The sequence below is a fragment of the Strongylocentrotus purpuratus genome, unplaced genomic scaffold (assembly GCF_000002235.5).
Source record: "Strongylocentrotus purpuratus isolate Spur 01 unplaced genomic scaffold, Spur_5.0 spur5_scaffold_5, whole genome shotgun sequence".
In the NCBI taxonomy this organism is placed as follows: Eukaryota; Metazoa; Echinodermata; class Echinoidea; order Camarodonta; family Strongylocentrotidae; genus Strongylocentrotus; species Strongylocentrotus purpuratus.
The window spans coordinates 24,905,951-24,928,410 of NW_022145611.1; the positions used below are offsets into that span (position 1 = coordinate 24,905,951).

Consider the following 22,460-nt stretch of genomic DNA (forward strand, 5'->3'; position numbering starts at 1 on the left):
AATGCAGCAGGACTAACACATACTAACATTATGCATAAAGCAAGCATGATTTGATTAAGCATGTCTTCAATCAAATGATTCTAATCAAAATTGATCGTTTCTGGCAGGATTACAAAAAGATTTAAGCATGATAAAACTCACTAAAATTATACAAGAATGCACTTTCACACTGCTCATAATAAATTATGTCTGTCCTCTGAAAATATGTTGACTTGCCTCATCCTGATCGAATGCAATGTATCCTGATAAGTCGGTATTGGATTGTACTGATTTCTTGGAAACAGTTCAAGTAGGACAAGGCAATGCATGTGGTCATAGTTGTGAAATGGGGAAACTGGTTTTCTTTCTGAGAAATGTGCTCTCACATGTCTGAGTCAGACGAACTGACTCTGAGAAACATTTGTTTTCTTCTCCTTCACAACTTCAATGTGCTGGTACATGTAACGAGGTGTAAATTCTCTTCTACAGAAACAAATTGAACACATGAACAATATGTCATGTCTCAAATTCTCTTCTACACTTTATACAGAAATTGAATGCAACTGAACTTCTAATGTATGTAGCTTTGCAGAACAGCATAAGTTATAGTTAATCTACAATAGATGATGCTCGTTATTGCCATAATTGATCAAATAACCTTCATTTGCCCTAATAAATGCATGAAAGTCTGTTCTAATATTAACTCGTCTTGTCTTGTTGGCCTTTATCATCAGTCACAAACTTGGGATCATTCATAACAGGAGTCCTACATGTTTTCTTCATTTTTCCATGTGGTTACTGTAATATGTGTATACTAACTGTAAATTATAAAGTGTCTACGGTGGATTTGTTTACACTAATTCGTCTACTGAGAGCCAGAAGGTCATTTAATCATGTTTGCTTAGAATTAAAGCCCTATATGGTTCTTCACAGATAAATTAATTTTGACAGTATAAAACATAAAGCCAAATTGTCTAAACCAGCATTGAATGCAGCATACAGTAACTCCATAGTGCATGGTTGAAAGTATCACCCTAGTCAGAACAAAAGTCAAAGCATAAGTCAAAACATGGAAGCTATGACAAGAGTGGAAAGACCTTTGTACATGCTAATTTTACTCTACATTGCCTCCTGTTATTAACTTAAGAGAGGTCCAGCTCCTAAATTTTAATTCATCTTGTCTCTATAGCAAGTTTTTAGGGAAGTCATAGGCCCGAATTCACAAAGCAAAGTTTGAGCTCAGACCAAGGTTTGAGCTCAAACCTCCTTTTGTTTCGCCAAACCTCCTTTTGTTCTTTACAAACCAGGTTTGTAAAAAAACGCGCAAAACGCATCATATGACGTACGAAAACCAAGGTTTGTCGACAAACCTCCTTTGTGAATTCGGGCCATAGGGTTTCCACCAATACTTTTTGAGAAAAAAAATACCTTCAGTAATGCGCTGTGCTTTTCTATAGGTTGTCTGGTTGTCTGGTTCTCCATTGTTCTTTACTTCTTTTCTCTCAAATGTGTAAAGGTAATAAATGGAAAATAATAATAGGCTTTCCTGTACCAGCATGTCATGAATACTTGTTTTCATGCTGATCCAACCTAACTCAATAAGACCTTGTACACTACTGCAGGCTGTACATGTAGCTGCAGAATCAGATTAGATCTGCAACATGGAATGGTTAAAAAAAATGTTGCACGAATGTAACTAAGGCTAAAATTTAATTCATTTTCATGTTACGCTTTGGATTTTTTTAAAACTCTGAACTTGGTCAATAATGGGGGCCTATGCCATTATAATTGCTCATTCACGTGGGACTACAAATACTAATAAATTGAGCAAATCTAACCTACTGAATGCACAGTAATATCTACGTACATGTCATGGGCTTTCCTAGCTTACTTTATTATTTGGTTTTCATGAAGCAACAAATCTTCAGAAGTGTAATGATAACATCAGACTGAACTCACACTTAATTAATCACTGTCACATGTTCAGGTTTATTTATGTATTTAAAGGGATTGGAGACATAGGACTTTGCATGTTATGGTTATATGCACTATGATAAAAACGTGACAATTTCCCTCAAACCTGAGTCGTGAGCAACAGTTTTCTGTCTAGACTTTCTCCATGTAATTACCTGTCTGATGTTAGTTCCTGGAAATAGCTCAAACATTGTAAACAATAAGGCAAACTTTCAACCATCAATTCTCCAAGTCATCCCCTTTTTGTTTCTATGAGTCATACTAATCTTTTGTGTAATAAAACATCCTTTTGTCTGTTCCAAGGTAAAAAAAAATATACAATTCAGTGCAAGGTTACCACAACAAAGCAAGACCTTGGTGGAAATGAACTCCCACCATCCAGGATTGTTTGAATAAAAAATATAAAAATTCAGTATTCATAGGATAATTCCCCCAGTAAGAAAGACAATTATTTAAAGTCAGAATTTTTGATGAATGGGTGATGTAGCCATATAATTATAAAAATAAGGTTATCATGAGTTCTCAATGAAACTGGAGCAAATTGTTTTTTGATGGATAAGGGTGTTTTGTTGTCATTATGAAATATTGCTTGTACATGTAATTATTGAACAGGGTCATTTAGACAAAGGAAATGTTTAACATCACAAGAGAAATCTGTTTTCACTGAAAAGTACAGACATGTACACATACAACTGCATATGTTATTGTAATCTAGACAGACATAATTTCAGTCTTTCTTCACCTATTCTTTAATTCTTTGCTTTTAATATCATTCATCAGCCTTCTCTTGTATTAATTAAAACATGTGCAAATTGTATTTTCTCATCCTTATCAGTTACCATAATTCAAGCATAACTTTATCTGAAGAATCTGAAGAATTTCTAAAGTAGGAATGCTCTCTTCCCAAAATCTCTGTGCATGGCATGTACATGTACATATAAATACAGTGTAAGAAGTGACAAGATTTTTACTTCTCAGGTCATTGACCCCTTCAACTCGGGTTGTGATAGCAGGCACATCCATCAGAATCATTATAGGAGGTAGTGAGAAAGCTCATTGAATAAATGCATTTTTGATGATGATGTTATCAAGATCTGGGTGTAAATTTTGTTAATGAATGCATGAAATGAGCTATTTTTGTGCTCCCTCCCTCTCCTCTACAGGCAATCAAGAATAGCAGTAGTAAACACACGATAGCATACACATTATCCAGGCATCAGACGGTGGTTGTTGAATATGCAAACGATACTTCAACGGACATGTTTCAGGTAGGAAGAAATCATGAAAGATCAAATTGATGTATAAACAAATCACTTTGTTTCTTACATGATGTTCATGCAATTTTGTCTTCTTGTAGAATAGTTATCTTGCTTGTATTGTAGGACTTATAATTGTTAAGTATTGTTTTGAGGCTTTTATTATCGCTAGAAATCTGTCAAGTCAAGAAAGTGCAATATCAGATCATTTAAATGTTTTTCATGTTACACCATTTAAAAATATCAAAATGTTTACATTGCTATTGCTTACTGATGTTTGTATTTTGTTACCATACAAGGAAATGTTACCCATGTAGCAGTTCATGAATATTAATTGGAGATTGTACAAAGTTGTCCCATATATACAGCTTGTAATGTATGAAAATTATATTTCTTATTGTCTGTAAACTTTGTATTCAATTGAAAACTTTGTGACCTGGAATTTGAGGGGATTATACATGGTGGCAATTTAAAGAAGTAAATATATTTGCATCATTGTAAATTCTCATTGTTCACAATTTATTTTTAGTGTTATGCTGTCATTATTTTGGAAATGAAAATAAAATGTGCATGCACAATTCAACACCATTTTACCCGAAATTACAAATGATTAGGAACCATGCAAAGCAACATTTTAAAATGTTAGAAACGGCTGTAGAAGTTTCTTAAAATTGTGCCTTGAACTTCTGATATAGCCGAAATGAGTTGTGGTTTTTTGTCTTCCTTGCAACAAAACTTGACATTTCAGCTATATAAATGTAGCAGCTTCTCAGACTTTTTCGTACAGGTGGAGGAAAGGTCCTAGCGTTGTAATGGACATTGAAGTACCTATAAATTGGCCTTTTAATAGAACCTAACAGGGAGTCAGTACCTCAGGGTATGAATGTGTGTAGGACGAGGGAAAAACAACATGTTCAGGACTCACAGGGATTAAAATTACAAATCCTTAAATATAGCTGTTCTATTATTGGTGAAGCATTAGAGTATCAAAGTACACAATATTTATCTACCACGATTCATCTCTAATCCACGGTTCTGACATTACAGATTGGCAGATCAACCGAACCGGTTATAGACTTTGTCGTCATGGATACGGTGCCCGGTGCCAAGACGCAGAAGGATTGCGTTGTCTCGGAAAGCACGATATCACGGTTTGCCTGTCGCATCATTGTGGAGAGGAGTCCGCCTCACACCGCTAGAATATATGCAGCAGGCTTCAACTCAACAAATAATATATTCCTAGGGGTAGGTATTGTTCACTCACGTTACATCCTCAGTCTCATACAGGTATATAGATCATCAAATAAATGGGAATTTGGATGTCCATCTACATGATGTACATTTGAGCAGAAAGTGCATTCCATCAGGCTTGCATTAAATCATCACACTGCAAAAGGGATGACTAAGGGTTTTTTACACTCGTGCAAAATGAAATAATCCCTTGATCCACTCATGAGATTTCTTCTCCTCTACAAACTAGACTAAAATGCGTAATGTGTGGTTCTAGATACAACCCTTTGATATATGTTGACAAGCGAAGAGTATGCAAGCTACTGGTATTGTCCTGAATTTGATTTGTATTGAGGTTTGAATTCTGTGGGCTTTCATTGTGTTTGTACAATATGGGCATTTCTACAGAGTTTACTGATCTATTGTGGTTTTTAATTGGAATTTGATCATTGATACTATTTGTCATCTCAAGTGTATGTAAGAAAAGGAAATCGAATTTGATGTACGTTTTTATAATGTTTTGCTCTTTGGTTTGATCAAGAGAAAAAGGCAGTATCTGGACTCTAACATGTAGGCCCATTCCTGTGTTATGACACCTTCATGATGTTATCATACACTGTGCTTTGAACAGGGTTATCAAAATATTGAAATAGATGTATCGTGTAAGTATCTAGAATTATCACTTCAGTTTCCAATTATGGGAATTTTTTTTCTTTCTCTTTAAATATTATTCCTCACATCTACATCATGATCATAACATAATGTATGCTCTGTATTTGATTAACTGTGCATATTATCTCTAATCATATTTTCTGGTTCTTCTTGCTATTGTGTTGGTTGCCAAGGGGCTTTTCAATGCATTTTGAAACTGATATGGATTTTTTCCCTTCAACCAACAATGACTGATTGAAATTGCAGAAAGTATTTGGTATTTATTTGTGATATTAATATGTCAGTGTATGTCTGTATGAAGTGTCCAACATTAGCAGTAGAGATTATCTCATATTGCAATTATAGCAAGAAAGGGTCTCTATTTCAGAAAATGATTTTAAAGGTTTTTTATGGAGAGGAAAATGAGTGTAGCTGATTGTATTTTGTTGAGGTCATGTGCTTTCTCGAACTACAATCTCAAAGATATGTATTTATAGAAGATACTTCTGTAAATTGTACTCCTGCCTGTGTTATAATGTATCGAATGTCAAGCATTAGAAGGTTGAATGATTTGATGAGACATTTCCTAAGGGTTTCTCCTGTACTCTTGTGCAATATATTCAATTGTGCGCTGGTATCAGACCCAGCGAGGGCGTAATCAAACCCCTCCTCCTGGATTTTCCTTCAAACAATGACAATTTCTCTGCATCGCTGTTACTCAGAAAACGCCTGCTCTCAACTCAGACGATTACTGACGTATGCAGTCTGTAATCTAATTCCAGTGTTCATCAGGGATTAAGCGCTTGGGATCGCTCCTAGCTCACACAGTGAATCATGTCATAATTTGTGATTATGTGTGTTTCCTGATTGTGTGTGATTCACAATGCTCTTTGTCACTCATTGAGAGTCATTCAAACTTGATGCATCATCTGTGAATGATGGAAGGTCTTTTTTAATTCTCAAATGGTAAAGGGTGGGACTCTAAGTTCTTCACTGATGACACATTGTCTACTCAGCCTTGGCAAAATTATCATTCATGTAGAAAAATTGGCATAGGTTTCAGTCAAAGGATGAAAGGAGCTTGCTCTTCTAAGCATATCATCACAGTATAAAGGATGTATGTTTACACAAAGGGAAAAATCTATTATAAGACTGAGAAAGTCCCCCCAAATGGAAATACAAAAGAATTGATTTAGGAACTAAAAGAGAAGTAGCCATCCAGAAAGAAAAAAATAGAGTGGTAATAATTTTTTTAGGACTGTAAGCAAATAGCAATGCTTTGGAAAATTATCAGCTTATGTCGTATCAGATATCAATTCTTAGGACTGATGCCATCAACACCGACAAAAACTTGTTTTTTAAATATTTTTTTCATGCAACATTAACTCTATTCTGTGTTGCACCCACATGTTTCTGGATGCAGATTAATTCATTTTCATTCACCTGTAGGAAAGGACAAAGCAGTTACATTTGTTTAGTCTTTTTACTCAAATGATAATTCGCTCTAGCAAACAAACCAGTACACTTGTTTTGTCCATTCTTATCGCATGTGTGGTTCTCTCAAATTTGATATTTGGATATTGGAAGAATTTATCAATGATTCATATTTTATTTTGATCACTGTTGCATCTAACGGATAAGCATTTGACAGCTGATTTGTAGTCCTGGCATAAGCCTTCTGTTCACAATAGGTGATGACGTGCTGTACTGGAGAAAGTTTATTGACCCCAACCCCTCATTTTATCCTCGAGAAATGAAAACAAACAGAGTGAAAAAATGTCCTTGGGAAATATTGCATCCGTCTTCATTTGTGGATATGCTGGCAGTTCATGCAATATAATAGGAACTACCTTGAGGCCATTCAATATCATCAATATTTACTCCCTCCAAACAGCATTGACTGAACTGCATGGGTATATACTTTTTCCTGTCACAAAAGCATTTATATATTATTGCTACATGTGGTTCCTTTTTTTATTACAAAGTACATGTACAATAGCAAAAATAAGTAATACTGTCTTCTGCTGAGAGAAAGAAACTAATGAAAAATCTTAAGCATTTGAATAGTTCATAAATCTTTGTTACAGTTTGTGCTTCAAAGGCAAATAAGGAGAATTAGAGCAAAATTAGTACTTTTTTTTTCTATATGTGTTTGGCAATTGCACTTCAACCCAAAATGGTATTCAATTTTTGTTTTCCTTTCCAAATTTACAGATATATTTCATTCTGTGTTTATAATACAGATTGTTTTTGTATTGAAAATGCTCAGGACCAGTTTGCGTCATAGCCTCAAAATGATCAATTGTACCTTGTTTGCCTGTTATTACATCTATCAATAGAATCACCAGCTCTCGGTTTTGATGGCAAACAGGGTTACGGAATTCTCATAATTAAGTTGTTTTGTCTGATACATGCTAATCGTTGCCTTGGACTCATTATGGTACTTTTGTAGAACTGTTCGTAGCTTCATGGGAGAACTGATGATGCGAAAAATTGTACATTGATTAAGTCAAATGATGGTGTGCTGCAGATTTGGCGCAGGTGATCAAATAAGTTTTCAAGTGAACTAAATCAAGACTTCAGCAATTTGGCCTATGAACTTTAACCAGTGACAATTAATATTGAATGTGATCATAAAACTTTATATTTCTTATAAAAGTACAATGTACTTACAAGAAAATGTTGTTAATACAGAAGGTTTACATACATTTAAAGCAATAAAGAAGGATAATTTCTAGAACAAGAAATCAAATTATAGAAACATGCTGGTAACCTCACTGTTGATAATTTGAAAAGTGTTAGAAAATAAATGACTATTGGGCAATTGTTATGGGAGCATGCATGTTCAATCTTATTGAACATCTTACACTAAAATCAAAGTGTTGGTACCTATAACTAACCTCTATCTGACCAATTTCTAATCATTGGACTAAAAGTCCAGGAAGTATATTTCATCTTCCTAGGTGGCCAGTAATGAACTTGAACTCACCCCAAGCTATTAAAGATGGTGCTAACGTATAACACCCTTGGCGAATTGAACCTTGAAGGTGCACTATAACAGGCAGGCAAGGCAGGAAATTGAGTTTTTATGAAATCTAGAATACGACAACATAAGGCTGGATGTGTGGAAAAGAGATTTAGGGGGAAGAGTACGTTCCTGCTTTTTTCTTTTTTTTTAATCATGAGAGGAAGCAATGTTTTATAGGCCGTGGAAGAAATGTGTGGCAATCTGGAAGTATAATACAGGAAAGAAGTCTTTTTGTAAAGAAAAGATTTTGAACTGCGATTGCCATCAGGCTGCTCAATGACTATTGCCAAGCCTTTATTTCAAGGTACGGTGTATCAAGTTAACTACCAGAATGCTAATGGATATTGAGATCTCATATATTTATTACCATTGTGTATTTAATAAAATTACTTGTCCTTTCCTGTTCAGCAATTTATCATCCCATGTATTTTTTTTATATTACATATTTATCTCTTTGACCTTTTAGGCTATGATGGATGTAGAAACAGAGAGAGAGAGAGAGAGAGATTTTTTTGTTGTTGCTTACAATACTATGTACCTGAAATCTTTTACTCAAACTTCCTGTGATAATTTGTTTTTTTAAATACTTTAAAAAAAAATCACCCACTTTCATTTTTGTGTAAAAATGTAAATTACCTATATGCAATTTATTTTACCATATTTGATGATACAAAGATAAATTACTGGTCAACAGAATTTAGCAAGTAAAAACATTTATAATAACCACTCCCACTCTTATTACATTTTTGCACCAGGAGAAAGCATGCAAATGGAAAACCGAGTCAGGAATGGATGGGTTAACAACAAATGGTGTACTGATCATGAGACCTAAAGGAGGCTTCCAATCAGATGCAACACCAGGAGTATGGAGGGAAGTATCAGTCTGTGGCAATGTCTATTCACTCAGGGAAACACGGTCATCACCTCAAAGAGGAAAACTGGTAAGAATGAATCTTTTCTGACTATTTAATCCAATGACTGATGATTTGTCTCATTCCCTTCATGGCAATGGGTTAACATACATTGGCCCTTTAAAAGATTGTTTCTGTTGAGGGCTCTTCAAATTTTGAACAACAATTTTTTAAAAATATGAATGAAAATGTGGGGGGTAGATGGAGTCCCACAGGAGTTTGCGGTGAGCTAAATATCCCTGAGTCCGTAGCAGTATTGTTAGCATTGATACCCCGTAGGGGAACATCATTTGTTTAGACCTCCTTTAGAAGGGAGCTGTGATTGCAAAATATGCCTTTACTATATGGAGATAATTTGATTCATCCTTCAACTTTCAACATAAGTTATGCACATGCACTCTTTGAAGAATAAGTATAGAGACTACTGCCTCATAGACAGGGTGCCTCAGCAGTAAACATGCCACGCTATTTCCTCATGATTGACTGTGGAAATTGACATGGACATGTTTGACTAGTTCATAGTGAGACTTAAAGGGACACTCAACATCATCTGCGTAATGCACAGAACATAGTCTCAAGCCCAGAGAATAAGCCAGTTCACGGTTGCAGTCTGAGCATGAGCAGATCAAGGTCATTGCAGAACAAATTTTGAAATACACGGAGACGGAATACTGGATACGTGCTCATGAAAGTTATGTAATCGTTATTCATTCTTGCACATTCAGTGCAATCCATGATACACAGGTGGAAGTATTCTTTGAAAAGGGGAAACAAAGACTAGCACCTCCATCGCTGTAGGAGTGATTATTCCAAAATGTAAAAAGTGGGACCTCTTCATGTTTTGAAGATCTGTGGATATTCGGGGTCATTGCAGTAATGTGCTAACCGTGAACTGGTCTATTGCTGGTCATGAAATAGTGTAATCGTACAGCCAAGCAAGTAAACTACATGTAACCTAATTGACAGTGTTTGGTATAAAGTTTTATTCGCAATGCAAGAGAGTATTGATTTTCCTCAGGCACATTTTCCAGAAGGCCTTGCTACTTTGTTCCATGGTCAATACAAGTCATGGTAGTTTGCCCCCTCCCCTGACCCTTACATCCTGCTCTCCGATCCCCCCCTCCCCACCCCAGCTCAATTTTAAAGCTGGTAGGGCTATAATATATTGAGAGAAGAGGAAATGCATCGTAGGTACCATGACATGAATATTATGGTGTTACATGTAGATATAGTGTGAAACTTGTTTTCCACTAGTCTTACATTTACATACCATACTCATTGTTTTTAGTTGTTATATATAGGCCATCCGTATAAAGTCACAATTGCATTTCAAGAGGTTGCTATAATTGACTGCAAGAAGTCATAACAATTTAGTATTACAGAGTGTTGATACAAGGTAAGACAAGGAAAACATAGGTGAACTTTCTCATGATATCGCTGTAAAAATGGGAAACATGCTGACTTGTATAGTGATTCAACAGAAATGAATGACTCAGAACGAGAGTGGGAAAACACTCAACACCGAACTCCTAATCCTAGGGGCAAAAAAATAACCACCAGAATTGACCTCTGAAAGGTCTAAATACAACCCAGGTTTTGAAGAAAATCATCATTACATGTTGTTATGGGCCATTGTTTTCTCTTTCTTTCTTATTCTTGTTTATGTTGGTCTTTTATTGAGTTTCAACCATGTTTTTCTTCAATTTCTCTCACGTCTTGTACTCATAGTCTACCATGTTAATACAAATTAAGCTATTTTGATGTTTGCATGCTTACATTTTGAAGAACAGTTTGGCAATATGCTTTTATGTCTAATTGCCTTCTCCCTTTTAGGGCACTACGCAAAATATATTACGGATAGTATATTATTATAGAGAAAAGAAATATTAAGAGAAAGTATTTTAGCAGACATTGATAATATTAAAGGGAAATAATATTTGTTTAATCCCAGTGTGTGACCTGTCACCATTTTACATAATAAGATATCATTGTGTCGATTTTGACATTGTTTTGTATCCGACTTATCCTGGATTGGAGAGAAGTGGACAGTGAGGAAATATTTTCATGTCCGATGAGATCCCACACCGTTGGACTCATTTGTGTGCCCCCTCATGTCCTCTATGTGATCCCTATAATGGGCACTTAGCATGCGTTTTTGCAATCATCTCCTAGCTAGCCATTCTGGCTTGCCTTATAGCACCCCTTAGATGATGAGGTGCACTTGGGAACACACGTATACATGTCTGTTGAAAGGCATTGCGCAGCTAGAATAGGCATCTATGGCTTGATTGCATCGCTGGTCACCACCAGTTGATTATTAAAAATGGCCTACATGTTTCAATGCGTAAATTCTTGATTGTGAAAGTGTAGCCAGTCATCTTTATGATCATGATAGTGTTGATTGTAATGATGGAATTCACTCTTAGGACACTCCATAAACATGTATATATGCCATATCACCTCCCCCCCCCCCCCCCCCCCCCCCCTGAATATGTGTATTTTAAAAATTCAAAATTCCTGTTGGGGAACATTATATATTAACTTTAGATAAAAATATGTTGGTTGATAAGTATTTACACAAAAGCAGTGATGGGAAAATTGTGATATTTTGCATTTTCTAATTACCACATTTAATAGCTTTATGAACTGCAATGTATAATGATAGGTCGCCCATTCACTTTTATCTCAGACTTTCACTATCTATGATTACATGAAACAAAAAGCAACAATACAAAAATTGATAAAATTTGTTGATAACTGGACTTGAGACTTACATGATTTGGATGTGGTTTGAGCGTGGGAATATTTCAGTCCGGCATGGTCCTGTCTTTACCCAACTTGTTAATACGTGTTCATGTAAACATGTGCAAGAGTATTGGGTACAGATGGGCATGTTGTGGCGTGTTGAATTGGATCAGTCATCATGACTGGTAACGAATTTCCTGTGGAAACCCCAAAGTGTTGCATTGAACAGTTGAGACAAAGATTGTGAAATGTTTACATGGTCCATCCTGGGGCTTTTAAACTTGAGTATACTGTAGATTAGACTGACCTTCGAATTGCATACATTTTCATCATTCTGCATGAAATAACATGAGAATGTTTGATTAATTTCTTGGGTCATAATTGTATAGTCCAAAGAAATTATGTTTTTACATCATAAAAATGTGTTTAGAATGCTACACATTCTATTCATTTAGTTAATATCCGTATGCAAATTTATATACATGATAAAGATGTGCAGTACAAATGTAAGTACATGTGAACTTCAAAGGAACAAAAAATGTTATTCAATGAACACTGTCATTATTAAACCATTTTAATTCAGACCCCTCTGTTGGTTTCATTGCTTTTAGAAAAGTAATCCACATTTGAATTACATCAATATTTGTAGGTGTGGTACCCTACTATGCTCTAATTATCACAAAGTTTGATGACCTTATGCAACACAACTCATCACTATTCAGTTTTCATATTTTGACTGACCAACCCATTTTTCTTTTGATTGAATTCCGGTTTCTATTTATAGATTGAAGATGAAGACAATATACTGGAGGATGGTACTCTAGTCGACTTGTGTGGAGCAACGTTACTATGGCGATCAGCAATGGGCCTCGTCAATACTCCAGTAAGTATCATGTACTTGTCCTTAAAAGATGTGACATCAAATCAAAGATCGTTGTGGAAATGTATTATAGAAAAACTCTGGTAATGTCAGGCTTAGATTGGAAATTAGTCTGTGCATCTTAGCCTAGGAATTCCTTCAGACTTGTTGATATCTCTTTGTTCAGAGAGAGAAGAAAGATTTTCAAACACTGCAGGAGTTTTAAGTACGATCTAATTAGATTGGTTTCAGTGCGTCTTTTTTCATTAATCGGTATTGATATTTTTTCTCTCCCAGATTTTTTCATCCCTTGACATACACACTGACCATTTCTTTACCAAGATTATTAGAAAGCCTCCTGTTCTCAAATGAATTTTTTCAGATCTATGTTTATCTTTATTCCTGGGTATTTATATCACAGTAGTTCATACTCCTTCCCATTGGGGAAAATTATTGTTATAATGCCACATGATATATCCTGTATCGGACTCATGAATTTGTGCTTTGAGATTTGTTAAATTTATGATAATCTTATTCAGAGTCCCACATTGTTTGATCTCCTCTTGATACCCATTCCATGACACAGTACCGAACTTCTCACAGCTAACAGCGACATGCCAGTTTTATGAAGATTTCCTCTTAGTCATTTATTTGTGAGAGTCTGGAATGATTTATGGACAATGTGACTGGATTTGGGAGCAAGAAAAATTCTGGAAGCAGCATATGTTTCTCATGATGCAATTGTGGAAATATTTCAGCCATTCCATTTTCTGAGAGAAGTACATGACCGAACCCTGACAACCTTATGAGGATAAAGCAGAATAAGAACAATCCCTGCCTATGATTTATCTATTTTATTACTTTGTTTCTTCTGGTTGCTCTCTCTATAACTTTCGTTTTTATGAAGTTTTTTTCCCCTCTTTATCTCTTCATAATGTATGTTAATGCTACTTGTTTTATTGATTTATTTGTATACAATACACTCCTCTATCTTCAATATTTATTTTCCCCCTTGCATCCTATTGTAGTTTGCCTATTATTGTGTGCCGAGTCCATCAAAAAAAAACTAGACAAGAGTGGTGAGCAGTTTAGCTCTCAAAAGCTCCAAAAGAACTTTGGTAAAAAACAAAAATAATAAATACATGTACCGGGTACATAAAATATCGCTGTGAGAAAATCATGCTTTTACATTTTCTAAAGCAGCCCCCCCCCCCCCCCCTGGAACAGAAAACTATTTTTCTACTGACTGAGTCATACATGTAGATATTTAAAGTCTGCTATAAAGAGATTGACTTGCTTTTTAAAGCAAATAACAGTGTATTACCCATTTTACCCCCACCCTAACCATAACCACACCACACCACACCACACCATCATCCATGACCTCTACTATCTCTGAAACATGAGGAACCAATACTACGTGTACAGACAGATTGTAAAACACATTGCCTTCCAAATTAAGGGGTTAGGCAAATATCATGTCTTCCAGAGCCAATGTTTGTTTTTACTTACCGTACATGCAATATCACACAATACTAATAAATGCACTCATCTAATCAAATGGAAGAACTGTGTGTTCATTCTGCTGATCAATAAGAGATGGCCTACTGATGGGCTATTTGGGGTACTGTTATATGGCAGGAATAATAGTTGTTTCTCAAGGCCGGTGAGATAAAGTAATTCTGTATTAAACAAGGATTGCACTCAAGCGTCAAGGAGAATTTAAAAAAGTGTTTGGTCGATGTGGAAAGAGTGAGCTCAACCATTTCCCTTTGAGGTTCAATTTTGGATAATTATTTCCCCAGATTGTGTGTAACTTGTTCCAAAAAATCAAGAGTGCTTAAAGAGGGGAAAACAGATTTCCAGTTTTACTTTGCTTGGGCATTTGGGTATTTACCAGTATTATCATTATACATATACATACCAAACACTTCCAGTGCTCAAGGTATAATCACTGTCAATTTATCTTGCACAGACAAGGACTGTGTTTCATCTTTATTTAATAAACATTTCAGAATGGCTTCCATTATTATATAAAATCTATTTTCTATTCTCCCCCCAGACACAGAGGCATTTAGAGAGGCTACGTCAAGACATTAATGACACCAGGCCGCAGTGTCCTATAGGCTTCAATACATTAGTCTTACCAAAAAATAGACAGTCTTCAAAGGTAAGAGTTTTATTTCCTTGTTACAAAAAAGAGGTATGCATCCTTGAAACCATTGTGTCCTGCTTCCTATGTTTGAATGATGTTTAATAAATGTTTGAGGTTTGGGAAAATAGTGCATAAAAGTACATTTGCTTTTAAAATGACAAATATATATGTGTTTGGATATCATAAAGACACACTTCTTTGATTAGGTAGGCAGAAATAGGATTTTGCAATAAATGAATGATTGCTAGCTACATATGAAAATATTAAGTTATCATTGAAATTGATTATAAACAGTATTTTTGTATTGCAAAATGAAATTAGAACATGATGAGTCGTTTTGTTTTATTTATTTTGTGGGTGCCATTTTGGGGGCCTGAAACATATATTCTAATCATTGTTCATTTAAGAAATAAAGGATTTTGTTTTACCCAGTAGATGTTATTCAAATATGTTCATTTGCCATCTCTTCTTTGAACGTTCAGATTATGGAAGAGAAACAGCCCTATGCATATCTAAAGTGTGGTCATGTACATGGGTATCATGTATGGAACAGTAAAGAGGCGGCGAAGAACACAGAGAGAATGTGTCCCATGTGTAGAGAGGTAAGACTAACCTTTTAATCGAACCAACCACGTTGTATGGTTATCATGAATTATTATTATTATTTTTGTTTTATTTGAGTAGAAGTAGTAGTAAAAATAGTGATGGTAGTGGTAGTAATAGTTATATTAATAGTAGTGGTAATGGTGGTTGTAGAAGTAGCAGCAGTAATAGTAATAGTAGTAGAAATCCGAAGTCATTTAATTATGATAATAGCTACCGGTACATTTTTTTAATGCACATAAATATCCCAAGAGGTGTTTATCATTGCTACAAAAATACATCATTGTTTTTGCTAAGCTATCTTAGAAGGTGCTTAAAGTCTTCAAGCCTTCTGTTATACATTTACAGGGCACATCTTTACAAGTTGTGAGCTAATATGTTTCTCCTTGACTGACATAATTAGCTTTCATTTGTTTGTTAACCCTTGTAAACTCTGCTTTATTTCCCAGGTGGGTTCGTACGAGGCCCTTATCATGGGGAACGAGGCAAGCTTCTATGTGGATCAGGGTCCTCCTAGCCATGCCTTCTGTCCCTGTGGGCATGTCTGCTCAGAGAAGTCTGCAAAGTGAGTATGAGAGGGCCGGGGACATGGCATGCTGGCTTTCCAGCTTGACCTACTGGACCTGATGTTCAACATAGATCCAAAAGAAGAGTGGATAAAAATATCCTATCCAGATAGTGCTCATGATTATGATTGTGATTGCAAATGATCCATCTATCATTGCATGTGGTTGGGGGGGGGGGTAGGGGGGATTGACTATGTACATCAATAAGCTCCTTTACCTATGAAAAGCTGAAATGTGTACCTTTGAATTTTTTACAAAACATGTAACCACTAATAATGCTATTGATTAAGTGAAAGGACTGATCAAAGACTTGAGAAGAAATTTGTAGAAAGAAAACATGGATGTGATGGAAACTCCTTTAAAAATTTACAGACAAACAAAAGGTTAACCTTAGACCTCAAATCCTTCAATTGTTCTGTTGTTAACCCCACTATGAAATTGTTATGAATTTGTAGATTACATCTGTTATGCTCTGTTAATTTTGTTTGTTTGTTTGTAAACACATAATTAATTTAGTTAAATTGGTTCTAACCTTCTTTAGACCCTAATATGTTTTGAAGGGAATTTGATAAATTCATTGCAAGGAATTTCAACAAATGTGTCGGGATGATCATGATCACTATGATTGATTACTGTAGAAAAGGACAGTATATAAGCTAAACTTTTCATGGTCTTGCTTACCCAGTTAACCTATAATATTTCTATTTTTGTCTAGATACTGGTCTCAAGTGCCCTTGCCCCACGGGACCCATGCATTCCAGGCTGCCTGCCCCTTCTGTGCTACCGCTCTCAGTGGAGACCAAGGTTACATCAAACTCATCTTCCAAGAAGCCATCGATTAGGCCATTTACTGGTCAAGACTTTCAATCGGCCAGACTTTTAACCAGGTTGTCTTGACCTTTGGCTAGCTAGGCAAACCACCTGAACTGCCACGACTAGAAACTAACGAAAGTCATATTTCTATTAGACTCTTGACCTGTTGAATCGGAGAGAGGAGACTTCACATGGATCATAGGATTGCTGGTCATCACTGACCACTGGACCAGGATAACATTCTTGATATTGATCCATAGTTATCACATGAATTAATGTCTATAGACATTGACCTTTTTGGCTCTTGGTGTGCATATTGTTTAGTTGTCTACTACAGTATATGTATGTGTTTTCTTCATCACTGCCTATTGTGAAGATTTGAGATTTAGCCAGAACATCTTCCAAGCACCTAAATGGACTAGAACAGGACGTAATTCCCTAAGAAATGATCATCTGATTATGTTGCATCACGTGATTGTATTAATGTACTTCCATCTGTCAAAGCGCCTGCATCGTACTAAACACACTCAAAATATATCAATAGATGTCACAAGGATGAATATTACAGGTGTGTTCAAGGCTTGTATTACGAGTATGGTATCTTTGTAAAAGGGTTTGATAGAAACCAGTAAAGATGTTAAAGTATAGGTACATCAATGCATTATTCTTGACCTTCCAGAGTAAAATCTACCAGCGTTGTACAGGGAGTAAAATTTGAAATGCTTTAGATATACTTTGCTTGAATTCAACTTGAATAATGTGATAGACTTTCTACATTGTGTCAATTGACACCTTGACACCATTTGTTGTTAAAGCAGTACATTATAAGCAGGATGGATATACATAAGATCAACATTCTGAGAGAAGAGAAAAATTGGGGATGAAAATTGATGATACTTTTGTGAACCATGTGGGCTCTACAAATATATCTAAAGAATGTATCTTGCCAAAAATGGCTGAGAGAAAGACGTATGTTTGATAAAGAAATGCACAATCTCCTTTGTAGCCGAATTAGGAAAGAAGATTTTGGGGAGGTCTGGATGTCATGTGATAGCTGTTTCCATGACATCCATAGTCTACAATGAGGAATTCCCGATTTGTATCCAAAATGAAGAATCATTAAATGATATTCATCTTTACTCAGAAAAATTGAACTGATTGTGGGGCCATATCACTGCCTGCTTTGTCTGTATGAACCTTAGCACAAAGACATGTAAACCTCTTCTCCCCACTGATGGAACTAAGACTAATAACAGACTAAATTGACCAATACAATTCTAGACATGGCTGCTCCATACACACAGTGCCTGCTAATATTATATCTTGGTATTTACCCTTTTCTTTACATCTCATGTAACCAATGTTTATTTTAACTAGAAAGTAAGATATCGTCTTTTGAGTGCCAGAAGGGTGTTGACCCATATGCTTTAACACAGAGTTAATGCCCTTCTGGCTCTCAACAGAGGATATGTGGTCATTCTAGGAGTATAGCAAGATTCCATTTCCTTGTCTTGCACATTATGTATATGTATTTATTTAAAGATTGCTCTATAAGGATTATCAAGGCCATCCCACACTTGATTGATATCACTGGAGAGAAAGGCCAGAATTCACAAAGTATGTCATATGACACGTTTTGATGCTTTTTTCACAAACTTGGTTTGTAAAAATGCGTCAAAACGGTTTGTCGACAAACCTCCTTTGTGAATTCGGGCCAAAGAGTTTCATTATTTCGGGATTGTAGTCATGGATCCCCAAAATACGCCCTCTAAATTTGCATTACTCGAGTGATAAATGATTAATTCTCAATACTTTCAGATACTTTAGAACATTCTATCATGGTTCCCCGAACTCCACCCTGTCCCCCAAACCCCATCCAGTCTTCAAAAAGGAAGCACAAATTGGTGCAAACTCATAGATAATTGCTTTCCATGCCTATAGTAGGGTTGCACGTACAAACTTGGAAATGTGTCCCAAGATCTGTTTCATGAAAAGGTTCTTTTTATTTAGGTGGTGAAAGTGACCAAAATATTTGTGTGCCTTTTCTGTATCATACCTAGCAAATGATTTTGTTTGATTTATGTCATTAATCATCAATAGTTATTGAATGTCTAAATTGTCTTCGAGTATCATGAATAGTGAGATAGTCATTCTTTTGTTCACAATTGTCATGATTTAATGAAATGTTACACATGTCTATTCACACAAACTCAATCATTTGAATCTGTTTCTAAGAAGGAAGCTCTACTATATGTCAATGTTGACTTAAACATTATTTTTCTCTTAAGATATGAAGCCGAAAAGTTTTCATAAAACACAGAACTGTAGTCTTGAATTATAACTCTCATTATGCTGTTCTATTAGAAGAAATTTCAGGCAAGATATCCACAATTGTTTCATTTATGAAAATATTGATGTTTAACTGCAGACAATATTAATTTAATTCTTTCTTCTCAAATGCTTTACACAACAAATCAGATTGCAAAACAGAATATATTCAAGCAATTAATTTTCCCCGCAAGCAGAAAAGAATCAAATTGGTAGACACATGAATATAAGTGTCAAGTGTTCATGAATACATTGCTGTGTAGTCAACTTTGAACACAAGAAAAGAAAATATTGGTGTGAAATTGAATTGGGTGAAGGAATTTGATATTTGCAGAGCTGATCAATGTGTTTTGGGTTTTTGACCAATGTATGATACAACCAGAGTAGCTTTCAGTGGAGTGTGCTTTACAGGCCTTTCTCATTCTGTAAATAGATGATACACCAATATATTCTCAAGCAGTTCAGCATTATTGTCCATTTTGCCTCATTTTTGCCAGCGGACTGTTTACTGATCACGTTTAGATCTAGGAGTAGGACCAGATCAGGGTGAAAGGTAGAAGGTAGAAATCAGTCAATACATTTATTATTTATAAACATATTCTATTTTATTTGTTCATGTAGTATCTCCTTGAATATCAATTGTTTTTTTAAAGTATCAAATGAATAATTCATTTCTTTTCCAAAGGGAGAATAAAGAATTGGTCAGTCAATAAAAACTTCCTGATCAGAGTTCAGCATTTTATATTAAGTTGCCTAATTCGAAGAATTCCAGACTAACTGTGACTTGTGGAAATGAATGTCATGTTGGACAGCTTTTCATTTAGCAAATCATTTAGAAATTCACCATCTAAAAACATTCCGTTTTGCACAACACTTTCCTAAAGATGTTGAACGTGATTAATGACAGGAGTTACAGTTACCTGAAGCCAGGGCAGAATTGGTTAATAATTGTCTATGGAACAACACGCATTTCAACAATATTCAGCTTGCTTTTTGCAAGAAAAAATGAATAAATACAGAAAAGTGTAACTTTAAAGAAAAGATAGAATATGCACAGTGTGTGCAGATTTTCTTTGTGTAATTGCAAACCTGTGCTCATTTATTTAATAATTTGACACGTTTCTTTACAGACATCATTCCTCTTCTACATATTTAGTTTGAATCTTTGATCGGATCATGCTGGGTTATGAATTTTGATTGGTCTTGAAATTGCTGTGGATTCAGAATAGCAAACTGAATTTAGACAGAACAGTGAGACTCTTTAGGGTTTGTGCTGTAAATCAAAGAGTTTACATCAGCTGAGAGCCAGAAGGGTGTTACTCTAAATAGATGATATTAAAGACAGACCATATGGTGAATGGTCAAATGACAATTCACATTTGAAGAAAACAAAAGGAAAAAAAGAATGAAATACGTGCTTGTAGACTCAGTGATAATAACAATGCCATGAATGATGTAAATAAAAATGTATTGGAATTAGGGAATGTACATAAAGGTAGTTTTTTTTTTTTTTGTGAGAGTCAAATTTTGTGAATAAGAATTTTTGTGTATTAAAAAGTACATGTATTTATGTACAAAGTCATTATATTGCTAACTCTATGGAGAAAATTGTTCTTATTTATTACAATGTACCATTAACTTATTTGCATTTATGAAAAGAAATGACAATTCAAATTTCATGTATGTGGAAATGTACTTTCTTTCTTTGTGTTCAAGTTGAACAGAGTTTCAAGATGCCAATTCATGTATTGGTGTTTTTTATTTTTTCATGTTGGCAAAAGCTGGATGGAATTATGATATTGACTATCATGATGTATCTCAGTATTACACAATTTTTCAGATTATTTTAGGTGGAATATATATTTTTACCAATTCTATTTATTTTGCAGAAAACGTGCTGTCGCTACAATTGCTTGGATTGAATATTTTAACTTGTCCATACAAATAGCTTCCATGAATATCATCATATGTGGAGATAATGCATAAAATCCTTGTTGCATTTCGTATGTCGAACCACAGACTCACATCTAAATACTGTATCCGCTAATATTATTCATTAGAAAAATATTAGGTCATTAATTTTCATCTAAGCTGCTCACAAGGAATGCATGTATAGAATCTGGCATGAAAACAGTTTGGTGTCTGCAGACTATATGCTATTTGCTATGCGTAAATCTGCTCCTTAAATACAACTGTAACTCTTTCAAATTTTAGACCAAAATGCATCTCAATGTGATTAAGAGTTCTCTGTTTTGAGAAGTCCATGAATATTTCATTTTGCTATTGCTGATTAGTTTATTTGAAATGGTCCTTCGTAGGTATTTATCTCACCTGGGAAGGGCGATATATGTATAAGTGGTTTTCACTATTCTCATTTAAATGGATGTGCTGCATATTAAAGATTGCAAGAAATCTGCAGCTTCAGTGTTGAGAATAGAGTGAACAACAGTGTACTGCATCCTACCAGAACCTTAAAGAGGTGTCCTGAAAGCAGCATTTATACATGCATCATTTTGGAAGAAAATTGAGGAAGAGAATATGTGCAATCTATGTGCTGAAATGTGATATTGTATGTTAAAGTTCTACAAAATAACTGAAGAGGAATGTGATGTTGTGTGCCCAGAAAGGCGTGGACGTATTAATTAAGCTAATACCCTTTTTTTAGGCACATGACACTGATTGAACACCTGTGTTTGAATGCTTCATACACGTTGTATGAGAAAATGGGAAATAATGATCCAGGTAAATATACAACCTTGTAATTTTTCAATGTCAGTAGCTCGTAAAAGAGAGAAAAAAAAGAAGACAATCTTTATCATCTTGACTACAGTAACAATGCTCTCACATCCTGTATGAAAGCCATGCTGAAATAGGTACAAAAAATAATGAATTGGATGTGCATACACTTATGCAATGGTGTTCTGAAAAATTGTTAAATTATGATGCTTTCCATAAGTGTGTATTAAGAACCAATTGAGAGCATGTACCGGGTATGCATCTATAGTGGACCGTATTTGTAAGATGTGGCACAATGTGAAATAAAAAGAAAACCTTTCCATTTTCAGAAAGTATCTCATGTAGTACTCCATTTTGTTTTTCTTCTTTGGCTTGATCTTACGGACTATTACCTTGCCCTTAAGGAAAGCCCCGCATATAACCATTGTAAACATAGTTAAAATTTACTGTTACTTTGTATATTTTGATTTTTATATTGCGAAATAAAATTGAATTGAATTGAATTGAACGAGGCCAGAGGGAACAGAAAGCACGGATCTCTGATAATCAGAAGTTCCATGCTCCAAGTGTACATTATTCACAACTCGAGCTATCGGCTTGACATAACTACACATGATTTGAATTAG

General features: G+C 35.1%; 1 protein-coding gene across 4 annotated transcripts in view; it reads left to right on the forward strand.

Annotated features, from left to right (window-relative positions):
* LOC577851 (E3 ubiquitin-protein ligase pellino homolog 1) overlaps positions 1–16,838 on the forward strand; it is a 42,440-nt gene extending 25,602 nt beyond the window's left edge. For all 4 annotated transcript variants that reach the window (XM_003727471.3, XM_778056.5, XM_011681818.2 and 1 more), the window contains 8 exons: positions 3,117–3,221; positions 4,257–4,454; positions 8,874–9,059; positions 12,559–12,657; positions 14,696–14,803; positions 15,271–15,390; positions 15,841–15,956; positions 16,673–16,838. In XM_003727471.3, coding sequence (XP_003727519.2) covers positions 3,117–3,221; positions 4,257–4,454; positions 8,874–9,059; positions 12,559–12,657; positions 14,696–14,803; positions 15,271–15,390; positions 15,841–15,956; positions 16,673–16,799 — 1,059 coding nt within the window. In that variant the 3' untranslated portion in view covers positions 16,800–16,838. The remainder of the gene's footprint in view (positions 1–3,116; positions 3,222–4,256; positions 4,455–8,873; positions 9,060–12,558; positions 12,658–14,695; positions 14,804–15,270; positions 15,391–15,840; positions 15,957–16,672) is intronic.
* The last annotated feature ends 5,622 nt before the right edge of the window (positions 16,839–22,460 follow it).